General features: G+C 29.0%; 1 protein-coding gene across 2 annotated transcripts; it reads right to left on the bottom strand.

Moving 5' to 3' along the window:
• Positions 1–2,093: 2,093 nt before the first annotated feature.
• On the bottom strand, positions 2,094–6,305 carry LOC114167117 (putative N(6)-adenosine-methyltransferase MT-A70-like). Of its 2 annotated transcripts, none has more exons than XM_028052076.2 (8): positions 6,065–6,305; positions 4,339–5,534; positions 4,117–4,215; positions 3,844–3,927; positions 3,394–3,743; positions 3,048–3,264; positions 2,861–2,940; positions 2,094–2,607 (listed from the first exon to the last, which is right to left on the bottom strand). In XM_028052076.2, the coding sequence occupies exons 2-8, from the start codon at positions 5,509–5,511 to the stop codon at positions 2,325–2,327; spliced, it is 2,286 nt and encodes a 761-aa protein (XP_027907877.2). In that variant the 5' UTR covers positions 5,512–5,534; positions 6,065–6,305; the 3' UTR covers positions 2,094–2,324. The 2 variants fall into 2 exon arrangements, with proteins under 2 accessions (XP_027907877.2, XP_027907878.2); XM_028052077.2 differs by having other exon boundaries at positions 6,070–6,296.
• Between the last annotated feature and the right edge of the window lie 7,680 nt (positions 6,306–13,985).

Raw genomic sequence — 13,985 nt, 5'->3', positions numbered from 1 at the left:
AGTTTAATTTTGTTTTAATTCTTACAATTTTAGAGTAAATTTGTTTTTTATCTCCTCATCAAAATTAAAATACTTTATTTATTTTACCCTAAAAGCATGAGATAGAATAGGCTGATAAAAGGAATAACGAAGAGCGTGGCTCTTGGGAATCTCCTGTAATTCAATAAGGATAGTTTATTAGGCACTCGCTCTTAACACAATAGAAAATAACTAAGGAGGATTTACAAGTTTTAATTTTATTTTCTAATATCATACAAGGTCATGTTTGTAACAATTCCATTGAAGAACTATAACTATTTTCTATTTTCTTTCATCAAGTTTAAATAAACACATTTTCATTTCTATTTTTCTCTTTCTTTGATTTTTTTTAATACAGTTTTCATCCTCTGCTCCGAATAAAAATGTATATTTTAATGTTAAGAGAATGTATTAGATACTATGATTTTTGGTACATCGGTTGACGAGAAATAAATGCATGAATTTAACAATATAGAAAAGAGAAATTGATGTTATTTTGTTTGAATGATATAAAGCTGAAAGTAAAAAGATACGAATGAAAAGTTTATATAATTTTGTGAATGATTTAATGGATAAGATAAACAAAAAATATTTTAATAAATTAAAATTAATATAAAATAAAATATAATTAGTTAAAATTAATTTAAAATAAATTTTGAATGATTATTTTTAAATTACAAATTTAATAGGTTTAATAGGTTTAATTAATTTAAAATAAAATAAAAATACATTGTAATAAAATTAATATCATTGTCGTTATTATTTCATTTAGATATTGTGTTATTTTTTTATTAATTTTATTTTTAGATACCTTGTTGAATGATTATTTAACGGTGTCATGCTCAATTTTAAAAACAGTGAAGAGTACTTCAGTCAAATAACATTGCATGAACAATAATTCTCCACTTATTTCCTCACTTACTCATTCCGCTTGTTCCCTCAAATAATCGTCAAATCCCTTTACACAAAAACAACCCCATTTGTATCTTCATCCATTACAATAAATAAACACAATGGTAAAGAAAATACAAACATAAATTGAATGATGAAAAGAAAATTGAAAAGTTAAACGAAGAATTAAAGTGGTAATTAAAAACATGTATGCTAATTGTTTTCTTTTCTTTAGTAACAATTGACTTTATCATGTTTGTACAATCAAAAAACAAACTCTCACTAACTTTTCTATCAAACTTTCATATCCCAACTTATAAGCACTGATATATAGAAAATCAAACCATTCAGTGACTCACGGGGCCTAGAGAAGGAGTGCTGTAGAAAAACCCTGCAGGGTCTATTCATGATTAAATGAAATAAATGACTAAATTTAATATATGTAATTGATTATTATGCTGTATATGTTATACTTTTTTAAAAATTATAAGTGTGCATTAACTTTACTATTATTTGTGAATAAATTATTAAATACGTAATACATGTTTTTTCTAATTTCAACATGGATTTTATTTTAATATAATTTCTAACTTATGTTACATTAAACATTTAATGAATCTCTAAAAACGAATAAAACATTTAATTTAAAAATAGTTGTATTGAAATTATAGTATTAAAATTATTTTGGTTTTCGTTTGATGGTCCAAACTCAAAGCCAGTAAAGAGCAAATCTCAGATCTAAATTATTTTCAAAATACAGAGTTTGTAATAAACTATTGAAAAGAATTGTGTTTCACTTAACATACTAAGTTGAATTGACCTTTTGTTTTCTTTCAATAAAAAGTTTTACGGGGAGAAAATATTTTCATCTGAGCATTAATATTCATTTGCTTCTCCTAATTTGATACTGATATTATCAAATACTTCACTGATATGTGTTTAAAATGTATCCAAGTCTTTCAAACATATGCAGAAACTCGATAAAAAATAAAATGTACAAAATGGTGACATTAGGAAAACTAAAAATGAAAGTTGTCTTCATTATCCATGATATTCGAAGTTATGTCTGGCCATTTTCCTGAACAATTTTCAACTCAGCAACATGTTACTTCTTTTCATGAATCTATATGGTTAGTCAGGACCATAAATTAAAAAGATTGATGTTTGAATATCAAACAAAACTGTAGTCAGGAACAATTGGAATTGGACTTTTACAATATTCCTCATCATTAACAACAATTTCATAATTATTTCACTTACAAAAGCATCTTCGCCTGAGGGAAATATTTCTCTAATAACTTTCCTAAAAAGAGGTTTGAAAGAGTAAAATTAACAATGGTGAAAGGTCAAAATACTGTTCTGCTTTCAGCTTTGTCAGGGAACAACTCCAACTAAGCATGAGCAGAAGTGGAAACTTAAGCAATGTCAACATCAATAGCCATTGACTTATCCTCTGAAGCAAAGTTAGTTTCTGGAGCTGCTGCAGTCTCCGCAAACTGAGTTGAATTGGACTTAGATTCTGTGGCTGCAAATGGACTCCTGGTGTGAGGAGCAACACTAGTGTCAACTTCCATAGCAGAAGCTCTTGGAGGTGATGGTGGTTGCACCTCCACATCCGGATAAGCAGCCTTAAACCTTGCTCGCAGCCCCTCGTCAACCAACCTTACACCACTCAATTGATTACCAAGAGACATCCATCTGATAGAGAACAAGGAAGAACACAATCAACAATAACACCAACAGTCTATAATTTCTACCTAGATGATTTTTAAGCCCTAAATCAACAACTAGTTACTTCTATCTTTCTACCAGTTTAGGTTCTATGTAATCTCTTCTTACAAAGAATCAAAAACCATGACATAATTAGACTGTCCTCAATCTCAATCAAACTATTTCATGAATAACATGAAAGAAAATCTCAAAGGAAAATACACCAGTCAAGAAAACCAACCCTGCATGAGTATTGTGCATGCGAGCAAATAGTTCTAGCTTTCTTGTTCTTGGACTTATCCTCTCCAGCATAGGATACATCTACACGAATACATTGACAACTTTGAAAATGTTAAGAATGTGAATTATTTAATTTTAACGACAGGAACAGTAGAATGACATTGTTATTAGACGAATATTATACAAACCTCATCTGGTTTACGACTTGTTTCCCTGACCTCAGCAACAATAACATCTGTGTCAATGTTTCTGTTCACTTCAGGATTACCCTTTATTCCAACTAGACAATGTTCCTTACTGTGATTGAGCCAATGACCGGTGCGCCCAGTTCTGATTATTCGCTGAAGTTGATTTGTTTTCACCCAAATAATCTCCTCAACACGTTTATATCCCCAAAGTTCCAAGCTGGATGGAGCATATGGAATATAGAAACCAAAAATGAATTATTAAAAAAGGGCAGCCATATACGAAAATCAGGTAATAGATTTTTCTATCAAAATAACAATAGCACATAACCAAACACAAAAACAATACCATTCTCGTCCAAGTTCCATGGCACGTCCAGTGACCCATAGAAAAATAAGCCCATCAGTTTGCAATGCAGGGACATTAAGACTGCGCATTTCATCATCAGCCATTGTTCCATAAGGCAGTTCCATGTGAATGTCCCATGGTGGATCTGCCATTATTACTCCAAATTGACCTAAAATGTCCATTCTAAAGTTACGTATATCACAGTTGATCCATTGTGGTTCACCAAGTTCCACTTCAGAACAATATTCAGCACGCTGAGGCTTTAGTGGTTTGGGAGGAGGAGGGCCACCCATCATTGTTGGAGACACATCAGGTGTAGGGTCATACTCATAGTGAACATACTTGCATGTCTGTCAAAGGAGAAAAAGTACAATACATAACTCAAACTAAGAATAAGGATTACTAAAATGAAAATAATTTCAAAATAAAAGAGTCGGGTAAAAATCATGCCTTCATGTGTCTGCAAGTATCAAGAAAAGAACAGTCTCCTAAATTGATGTCAGTATGAGGAGCAATAATCCGTCTAAAATGAACCTGGCAGTGGAAGGACGATTAATGCATGTCAAGAAAGGCTCACAGAAAAAGTAACACCAATATTCATGATTACATTCCACTTAAAATCAAATAAACAGCATATTAGTTTAAATCAACAGAGATAAAACAAAAGTTCGAAATAAAATCTAAAAGATGGAAAAACAATAAAATAATGTCCTTATCACAAACCTTATCACATGCTATAAAGGAACCAGATTGACGTCGGCAGTCCTCTTTAGTCAGTAAGTCACAGTATTGTCTGACTTGGGAACCACCTTTTGTTTTGAACTGAAACAATCCATAGTAAAAAAGATGAATTAGATTAAACTGTAGAAAATTGCACCAAAGCTGACAACAAGCATAAGGGAAATTTTAGTATAGAGCCTATTAAAGTTGGCAGAGAGTTTAAACCTTAGCGGCTACAGCAGTTTCCCTTGCAGTTGGACGGTGAATTAGGTCCAAAAGCTCCTCACCAGTTTTAGATTTTTGCATCTCCTTAAACGATTTCTTATTCAACAAAGCCTCAAGATCTTTCATATCATCCTCTAAAGTTCTTGGTTTTTGTGACATTGCATTAGGACTACTCCCTTGTGCATTTGGCCCCATTGGGAGTCTGTGCATTGAAGGAATACTCATACCTCTATGAGTCCCCATCATGCCCATTACCCTGGGTACCCCCCTTGGTGCACCTGGAAACATTGGCTGCAACCCTGACATGTGAGGGTCCCCATGGGATATCCACATGTCAGCCATTGGCCTCAGAACTGGCCTTCCCATCCCAAGCAAACTACCATTCACATTAGTACCACTGTTAGTGATTTGTTGAACTTGATTTTGATTTACATTCCCATCTCCAGAACTTGATTCAAGCCGATGATACTGTGCACTTTCTGGCAATTCCCTCAACAGTCTGGTCCGGTCTATATTCAAAACCATGATTCTTGCCTTGCCACTAACCACAAATTCCTCCACTTCAACACCACCGTTATCATCTGCCATTGACCTTAAAGCTTTCTCCACTGCAAGTATTGCTCCTGAATCCCCTCCAAGCTCCTGAAGCGCTGCCTTTTCTGCTGGTGTCACTGTCTGATCATTTTCCAATTTCCTCGACACAGTGGAAGAATCTATTGGTGAGAAGGGCACTCGCCCTAATAGACAAACAGCGACCAGTGATCGAACCACCGCTAATGGACTAACCTTCTCAGAATCTACTTGAGATGATGGGTTTGAATCGATAGATGTTTTGAGTTTTTGATTCCTGGGATTTGTCAAGTCAGCTTCAGTAGAGCCATCAGCGTAGGACTCAGAATTGGAACGATGAGTTAGTTCAATAGATTTTTTGGGGTTCAATTTAGGATCAGGCAGAGGCAAAGCAGGTGTAGGAGAAAAAGGACGATGGTTGAAAGAAGACACAACCTTGAGAGAAAGGTCAAGGGATGAAACAAGATTAGGTATTACTGCTTGTATAGAAGCAAGCATCTCCATGTGAGCCTTGTGTTGGCACTCTATGCGAGCTTCAAGCTGTTGCCTTATATCTTTAACCGCAGCTATGGTGTCCTCATTACTGTCTGGTTGTGTTTCCATGGATTCCTACGTAACACGAAACTCTGCATCACAATTCCAGACATTCGGGTTATCAACTAGGATTGTTCAACAAGCAAAAAATACATACAAAAAAACAAGATCCTTCAAAAGTTTGATAGTTAAAACCAGGATGGGTAAAGTAAAAGAAAAATTAATTAATCAAAGTATCATCTTCATAAACAGGAGCTAAATTTTGAACAATATTGGTACTGTTTCATGTTCAACCAGCCACAAGTAACTTACAACATACAATACGCAAAAGGAAAACCTTGAAAAACCAGATAATGGCCAGAAAAAGTTCACCAATACGTAATAGCAGAATAATACTCCATCAAATGTAAACTTAAATAACAACCATTGCATATAAATAAACATGGAAGAAACCCCAAACACTCGTATGCCAAACTCCCAAAGCAACATTACATAACAAACCACCCCAAAAAAGCCAGTTCGAAGACAAAAAAAAAAAAACGATACCAATAAATAACCCAAATACCAAAAAGCGCTTATATTTCTAGGAAAAATAAAACTTTGATGGCGGCATGAGAGTTACCTTACAATATAGAATAAAAAGCCCTGATTCCTAGAGACCTAGAACGAAAAAAAGGAACTTGAACACCGGTTAGTTGGGATGCCCATCTTACAGAGAGCAGCCGGAGGTAGAGACTTGCCGGCACTTTGGGCTTTTCCGGTGGCGGAGAAAGAAGAAAGGAGAGAGGAGTTTAAGGGTACCAGTGACGGAAGAAAACGAAGGCCAATTGATTTTGCAGAGAAGCTTACTGTGATGTTTTATCATTTTTTATTTTTCATTAATATTTATTACTAGGGAAATCATACTATATTTATTATATCAAAATATTTACAATTTATTACGTTTATGAGAGATTAATCAAAAACTACAAAAATTAATATATATATATATATATATATATATATATAAAATTTTGTAAGAGTAATAACAATTGCATAATTATTTTTTTAAAGAAATTTTTAATTTAAAATAAGTTAATTAATTACTTATTTATTATTATTATTACACTAAAAGCTATAAGTAAAAATGTATCCCAAATTTTTCACTTTCTAAAATTTATAATCAACAATAATTAAAATAAAATTTTATTCGAACGAAGGTCTCAATAATAAAAATGATTGTTTACTACAATTGAAAAGAAAAAAAATATAAAATTAAAAGTCTCCCTAAACATTTATTGGCATTTTCCTTTATATTTGAACGATCATATGTTCTCATCTAATAAAATAATATAAAAACTTTATTTTGAAAACAAATTTTGAAAGTGTTTAAAATTTCAAAATATTTGAATAATAGTTCAAAAATTTAAATATTTGAAAGGTCCTATAAATAATTTTTAAAATGCAACAAAACCTTAATTTCTAAAAAAAAAAAATGATCAAAATTAATCAATAAAGTTCTTTCTTTATCCAAAGACAACTTAATAGGTTTTCGGTGTCCATAAATAACCTTAAGTTTTGACACTTTAAAAATCTTTCGGTCCATTGGAATACTAACTAAGAGGGATTCTCTCAAGTCATGTCAAAATCATGATAAAGATTTGTTCTTTATTTTAATTATCAAAATCATGTCCAAGATAAAAAAATTATCTTTCAGATTGAACATAATGTGTCCTACAAGTATCGTATAAGTGTCGGTGTCTGATACGTGTTGGACACGGGATACGCCATTTATGAGACGTGTCGGAGCATCACAGGGAGCATGTTCTGAACATAACAACAAACAATGCTCAAAAGAGTTGAGTCCTCACACAATGCTCAGAGGAAGCTACTCATATGCATTCAATCAAAATTACAAACCAACACAACTCACAAATACATAACAACACTCAACACAATCATTTGCCCAAACATCTTTAAAATCATAACAACATTGCCTTTGACACTCATTCAATCTCATAATGAAATCAACAAGTAAAACTCTAAACTTAAAAAATAACAATTTAAAAATAAAAACTTTCAACATCATCACCACCAATAACACATTTTGATCACCAAATAACAACACTCAAAACTCAAAAGAAATCAACACACATATAAGCAAACACACAATCAAGAAAGCTAGTTTCCTTCATTTGTATATTCAAAGATCTAGATTAACTATTTAACCTTCACTTTAAACTCTGTCTATTCTCACACATTTCTTTTAAGAAACCCTTCAAAACTACTTTTGAACTTCTTTAAGAAAACCTCATGTGTCACTTTCTAAATCACCGAAAAACCTTAAATTTGAACGTCTTACGACTATCACAACTTATTTATAATAAAACTCATAGTTCAAAAATCCACTTAGATAACTTACATATATTATTATAGGACTATGATTCTTTGACAAACTTTTTTTTAACAAAGTTTATTTTTTAACACACACCAAACATTTTTCTTCTCTTTCCAAGTCATATCAAAATTTTATTTCATCCATTAAAGTATTGGCACATGTACTTTGTCAAAAGTTTGTTAATAAAACTTTGTCAAAACATACTTTTCCATTATTATATTTGTGGAATCTAATTGAATTTGTACATTCCTTATAACTACTTCACTTTTTAGAAAATATGTTTAATATATTTTATTTTTAATAATTATGTACCAAATATTTTATCTCTTAATAACATTTTTAAATAAATATTTTAACTATTCTATCGCTTATAAATCCTTTTAAATAAAATAATAATTAACAAATCATTATATCTCTTATCAAAATAAAGAAATATTCTAAATTAAATATTTATCAAATAAAAACATCTTTTAAATTGAATAATTACAAAATCCTTTTATCTTTTAAAAAATATTTGATATAAAATAATTTTTTTAAAATATATAACTAATAATTTACTTAAAATATATATTTAACCTTATTTATTATAGTTTTTATAGTTTACATGATCTCATAAAAATCATAGAAATATATATACTTTTTATTTTTCTAATAAAAAAATATTAAATTATGAAATAAATTTGACTAAAAATAATTATAAAACAATATTTAATATAATTTCTTTTATTAAATAGTCTTTTAATATAAATAATTAATTGAGTTTAAAAATAATTATTAAAAGGATAAAATAGTAAAGTAGTTATTGTAATTTGTAATACGCCTTTTTCACTTTCTCCCTCTCTGTTAGAAACAAAAGCCATCGTACCCATCCTTCTCACTTTTCTCATCTTCTCTGGTGCCCAAACTCTCTTCCAACCTCTCTTCTCAAGTTCTGCTATCTCATTGTGTGTCTGATTTCATGCTCAAATTCTGGAAGGACTAGCTTAACAGGATCCCCAGCTGCTTCCTCTCTTGGCCTCCATTCTCCTAGGTTAAACTGAAAATTTTGCTCTCTCACAATTTGCTTGATTCCACCAAATTGAATTCTTGACAAAAAGGTAAGGGAAGCTAACTTTTCACCCAAATTTCGTATGAAATATGTTAATGAGTGATTGAATTGCTTGATTGTGTGTTCAATTCGTGTTTGAAACTGTCTGTGTGTGAAATTGGGTGTTGGATGATTCTGAGCAAGCCTGCATGTGAAGAACAGATGAGATTTCCTGGTAGTTTCACCCAGGCGAGCAGCTCTCGCCTAAGCGAAAATACTAGAAGATCACCTCTGTCACTGCGCGAAATCTCGCCTAGGCGAGCTGGAGTCGCCTGAGCGAGATAACTTCTCGTCTAGGCGAGCTGGAGTCGCCTGAGCGAGATAACTTCTCGTCTAGGCGAGCCAGTTTAGCCTGAGCGAGAGTTCGCCCAAGATTTTTATTTTGCCACTGTAAGAGGTCTCGTCCAGGCGAGAGCAGCTCGCCTAAGCGAGACAAACTCTCTAGATTAGGCGAGACCCTCTAACCTAAGCGAGATTCCCTGCAAAAGTTAGCTCCCTCACTGTTTTTGACTAATTGATACTATATTAATTGCCTTAATATGATAATAGCTGGTCTTATATGTGATCCTTATGCATGATAGCCAATGTGATGGAATTGAGTGTGAAATTGGTATGAATGAGAATATGTTGGAGTTAGAATTTCAAGGGAAATTCTAAGGAAAATGGTTTTAGTAAATGTAAGGGCATGAGGACTCATATTGGTGGCATTCTGACGCTCCTAGTAACCATTAAGACTCATGTAGAGTATGATGGATTACGTCGGGGGGAGTAGCAAGAGGTCCTGGTCTATGGATCCGATTCGTCATAGATGTGATGAGACTTACCTTGGAAGTTGTTGGGTGAATACCCCTTGTACCTAAAACTCTGCAGAGTTTGGGAACCGTCTCAAGTGCAAGTCACCGAGAGCTCCAATGTCACTTACATAATCTGGATATCGAGTCTAGAATGATGTATGGTGTTATAGTTGGGATTAATTGGATGATTTTGATAATTGTGTGATCAACTCTGATTTCTGCCTAATTATAAAAATTGCATGATTTACTCTTGGTTCAAGTTAGCTTACCCTTTTTGTGATTGTGTGTTCTGTGTGTCTTCCACTTTTGCAATGATCGTCCGTAATGTATGGCGTGAACAGAAAAAGGTGCAGGTGAGGATACACCCTTACTGGATAGGAGTTGAGTGGTGTTGGACGTTCCAGTAGTAGTTGTCGCCCTTTTGTTCTGCTTAGTTGTTTAGGTGTTTTGTAACCCTTTGGTAATGTATGGCATGTATGTATTAGACAGTGTATGTATGGTTATATTGATGATGACTGTATTATACATTATACTGGCCTATTATTATCATTTGTTTTTGAATTATTGAAATTTAATGTTTTGTTTAATAGTATAAAAACTATGAAAACGGGATGTTACATAATTTATATTAATTTATTTAAAAGATATAAAAAAAACTATTTTAGTTTAAAATGATGATAAATTTAAAGGATGAAATTAAAAAATAAATCCGTGCAGAAAAAACGAATATCTTTGTATATATATAGTAAGTATATAATTACTTGTAATATTTTCTGCTCATAACTTTCACAGAAATAATAATTTATATCCGTAACTCTTTTTAAAGGAAAAAATGTTATATTCATTTAACTCGATTATAATTAAATCAACTTGACTGAAAATAATATATATATATATATATATATATATATATATATTTTGTTGATTCTAATATTAATTTAATTATTGATTATTATTTAAAATAAATATTAATTTTAACACTATTACCTTATCGGAAGTTGTTTATATGAAAAACTTATCAATAGTAACTTAGACCAATGTTTATAAAAGAAATTTATACAGAATTTCTCGAGCTTCGTTGGAGTTAATTTTACATATTTATTATTTAATAGACTGGATAATATTCAAATAACACGAACTGTGATTTCTCACTCACTTTCACTTTTTTTTTTTTTCATCTTTAACTCTCGTTTCTCTTCTAATTTGTTTCTTTCGTACTTCTACTTTTCTTTACCCGTAAATCAAATTAAGATTATTTTTAATGATCTTTTTAAAATTATATAAATATATCATAATAAAAATTATATTAGTAAATTTTCTGGCATCACATTAAGTTAAACTCGATGTCGAATTGCATTAAACAAGATAATAATGTTAGATTCATACAATTTAAGCAAATATTTTCAAACAAATTCCACTTAAAATGTTACCAAAAAAAGATATAGAATAATATCTAATACTGAAATATTGGATTCCAATATTTATTTTGTATTGTATCATTTTTCTCATTAAACCCTCCTTCTAAATCAATAAATATTTTTCATAAAAGGTATATAAAATAAACTTTAAAAACACCATATTTTAATTTATAACAATATGATGGCAAAAAATAATCAACCTATGGAAAATTGAAAAATATTTCTTTGAACAAATGGACCTCAAAGCTTCTCACTTGAACATTAAGAAGTTGAATCATATCTAGAATAAGATAATCCCCACTCCTAATATAACATTCATATAATTATTATTATTATTTTTGTAACATTATATACTTTGATTACGTTGTTTTTAATCCTTACAATCTTTATATCGAATATTTAAGAAAACGCAACCTTATTTAAGAAAACACAACCTTGTAGCTTATGATTTTATAAATAATTTAATAAGAACATCATGCTATTACTATTTTTATTGTTAAAAGAACTGTTATATCTTTATCAATTCACTCTTCTTACTTTGAGTATATTTAATAAGATTTATATTTAATTATTATTTCATTGATGAATTTATAAACTAATTTGACTAATATAAAAGTATTTGATAAGACATACGATAATTTATTTTATGTTCTTCTAACTCAAACTATAAGATTATTCTATTAGTTATAGTCTGTAACCTATTCAATTTTTTATTATTATTGTATCTTATATTTTAATACATTTCTTCATTATCTTTATTTTTGTTTTAGTTATTATTATTTTATACATTTTAATCTTATGAAAAAAATTAATTATTGTACCGTTTCTAATATTTATTTATTGGGTTACTTTCGGTCTTTATTCAATTTAAATTTATATATATATATATATATATATATATATATATTATATAATGTGTGTGTGTGTGAAATTGCAATAACAAATGTTTATGATGATAAGGTTCGAAAATTACACATAATAAAAATTATAGAGAAAAAATTGAATGTAACAATAGTTTAAATTAAGAAATAATTTTTTTAGAATATATAAAATAAATGTAATTAATACGATCAATTCACTTATATATATATATATATATATATATATATATATAGTTTTTGAGAAATAAATAAAAGCTATAAAAAGTGTAAGGTTAAATTATATTTCTAATAAGGAAAATCTTTGGTAAATGTTTTGAAAGTACCACGTACACAAAATATACTAAATTTAAAATAAAAGTTTGGAGGGGAGGGGACAAACTCTCCAAGTTTAGCTGTTGTATCGTTATTAAGATTAACATTGTATTGTACATGTTATATATCAGTAGTATTTTTAATAAATTTTTTTTTTCTTTCTCATGTCAGGTCAATATTATGTTATGGGAGAGTAAGCAGTGATACCGTTTTTTATTGTCAGTGTCACATGTATTTAATTTAATTTTTATATTTAAAAATTTTACTCATTTGAATTATAATTTTTTTATGAAAAGATTTTGTTCCTCTTTAAAATAGAACAAAATTAGAGATTAAATTAAAATATATATTTTGAATTTATACATCAAATTATTATATTTAAATATTTAAATTAATTTTTTTTAATTTCAATAAAAATCCCAATTTTAAACTTATAATTTAAAAAAAATATAAATATAAAATTACACTTGTAGTTTTAAAATTTTTATGTTTGTCACATTAAATTCATAAATATACTAACAAAGACGTAAAATATATCAAGTTAAAATATGTAAATGAATTTGTCACATTAAAGTAATAAATAAGCTAACAAAGGAATTTTTTTTTAAACCATAAATAATGACAAGAACCTCACACATTAAAAAAAAAATTGAAAATTTTGAAAAAAAATATTGAAAATACTGTAAACAGACACATGACACGTACATACACAATGATGTTAATATAATGAAAATGACTTAATTGAATCATTTATACAAATAAAAAGACTTAACCAAATAAAAATTAGAATGCATAATTGAAACATTCAAAGAAATACTATGACCAAATTACTAATTAAACTTTAAATAAACAATGAAAGTCATTTTTTTTATATATGAACAATGACGAACCTTTATTGGGACAAGAGGTAGCTAGGCTTCCAAAAAAAAATTAATTTAATTTGTTTATATGTATTATATTTGTATTTTAAAATATTTTTGTATTTTAAAATTTTATTTATATTAATATATTATTTATATCAATTTTTTACCATTTTTTGTAACTTTGTTTTTAATTTTTTTTCTTTTTCGTACCTTCGTCTCTTCTTCACCTCCCTTTTTCTATCTTAATTTTCATCCTCAATCTCTTTTAAAATTAAATTGCACAATGACGAGACTGAAGAATTAAGGAATATTTTGTACAATCAATTCTTTCTTATAAGTTAATTCTTTTTATCTTTTTTAATTTATATTTGAAGTAATCTTTTTTCTTTTTGTATGTAATAAATTTGTTTACTATGTACCACTGAGTGGTGATAAATTTATCATTCTCTAAATAAGTAAGAGGTAATAAATTTATATTAAAAAGATTATGGTAAACAATAAAAAAATTGATTCTCTTATCAAGAGGAAGATTTATGATGAGAGATGAAAAAAATACATCTAATGAACTTGAGAAAAAAATTATATATAAAAAATATAATTTGACATAAGATTCTATGGTATATGAATACAAGTAAATAAGATGAAAAATAAAATAATAATAACATTACTGTGCTAACATAAAAGTTAAATGAAATGAAACTTAATTGAATTTTTTCTTTTTAATAACTTGATACACAATTTTTTTTAACAAAGACTCAATTAAAGATACACTTAATTAAACCAAAGTTTCAAATAATTTAACTATTTTGAA

This window comes from Vigna unguiculata, chromosome 10 (assembly GCF_037176805.1).
Source record: "Vigna unguiculata cultivar grain cowpea cultivar isolate G323 ecotype 2 chromosome 10, ASM3717680v1, whole genome shotgun sequence".
In the NCBI taxonomy this organism is placed as follows: Eukaryota; Viridiplantae; Streptophyta; class Magnoliopsida; order Fabales; family Fabaceae; genus Vigna; species Vigna unguiculata.
This window is presented reverse-complemented; position numbering and strand designations above follow the sequence as displayed.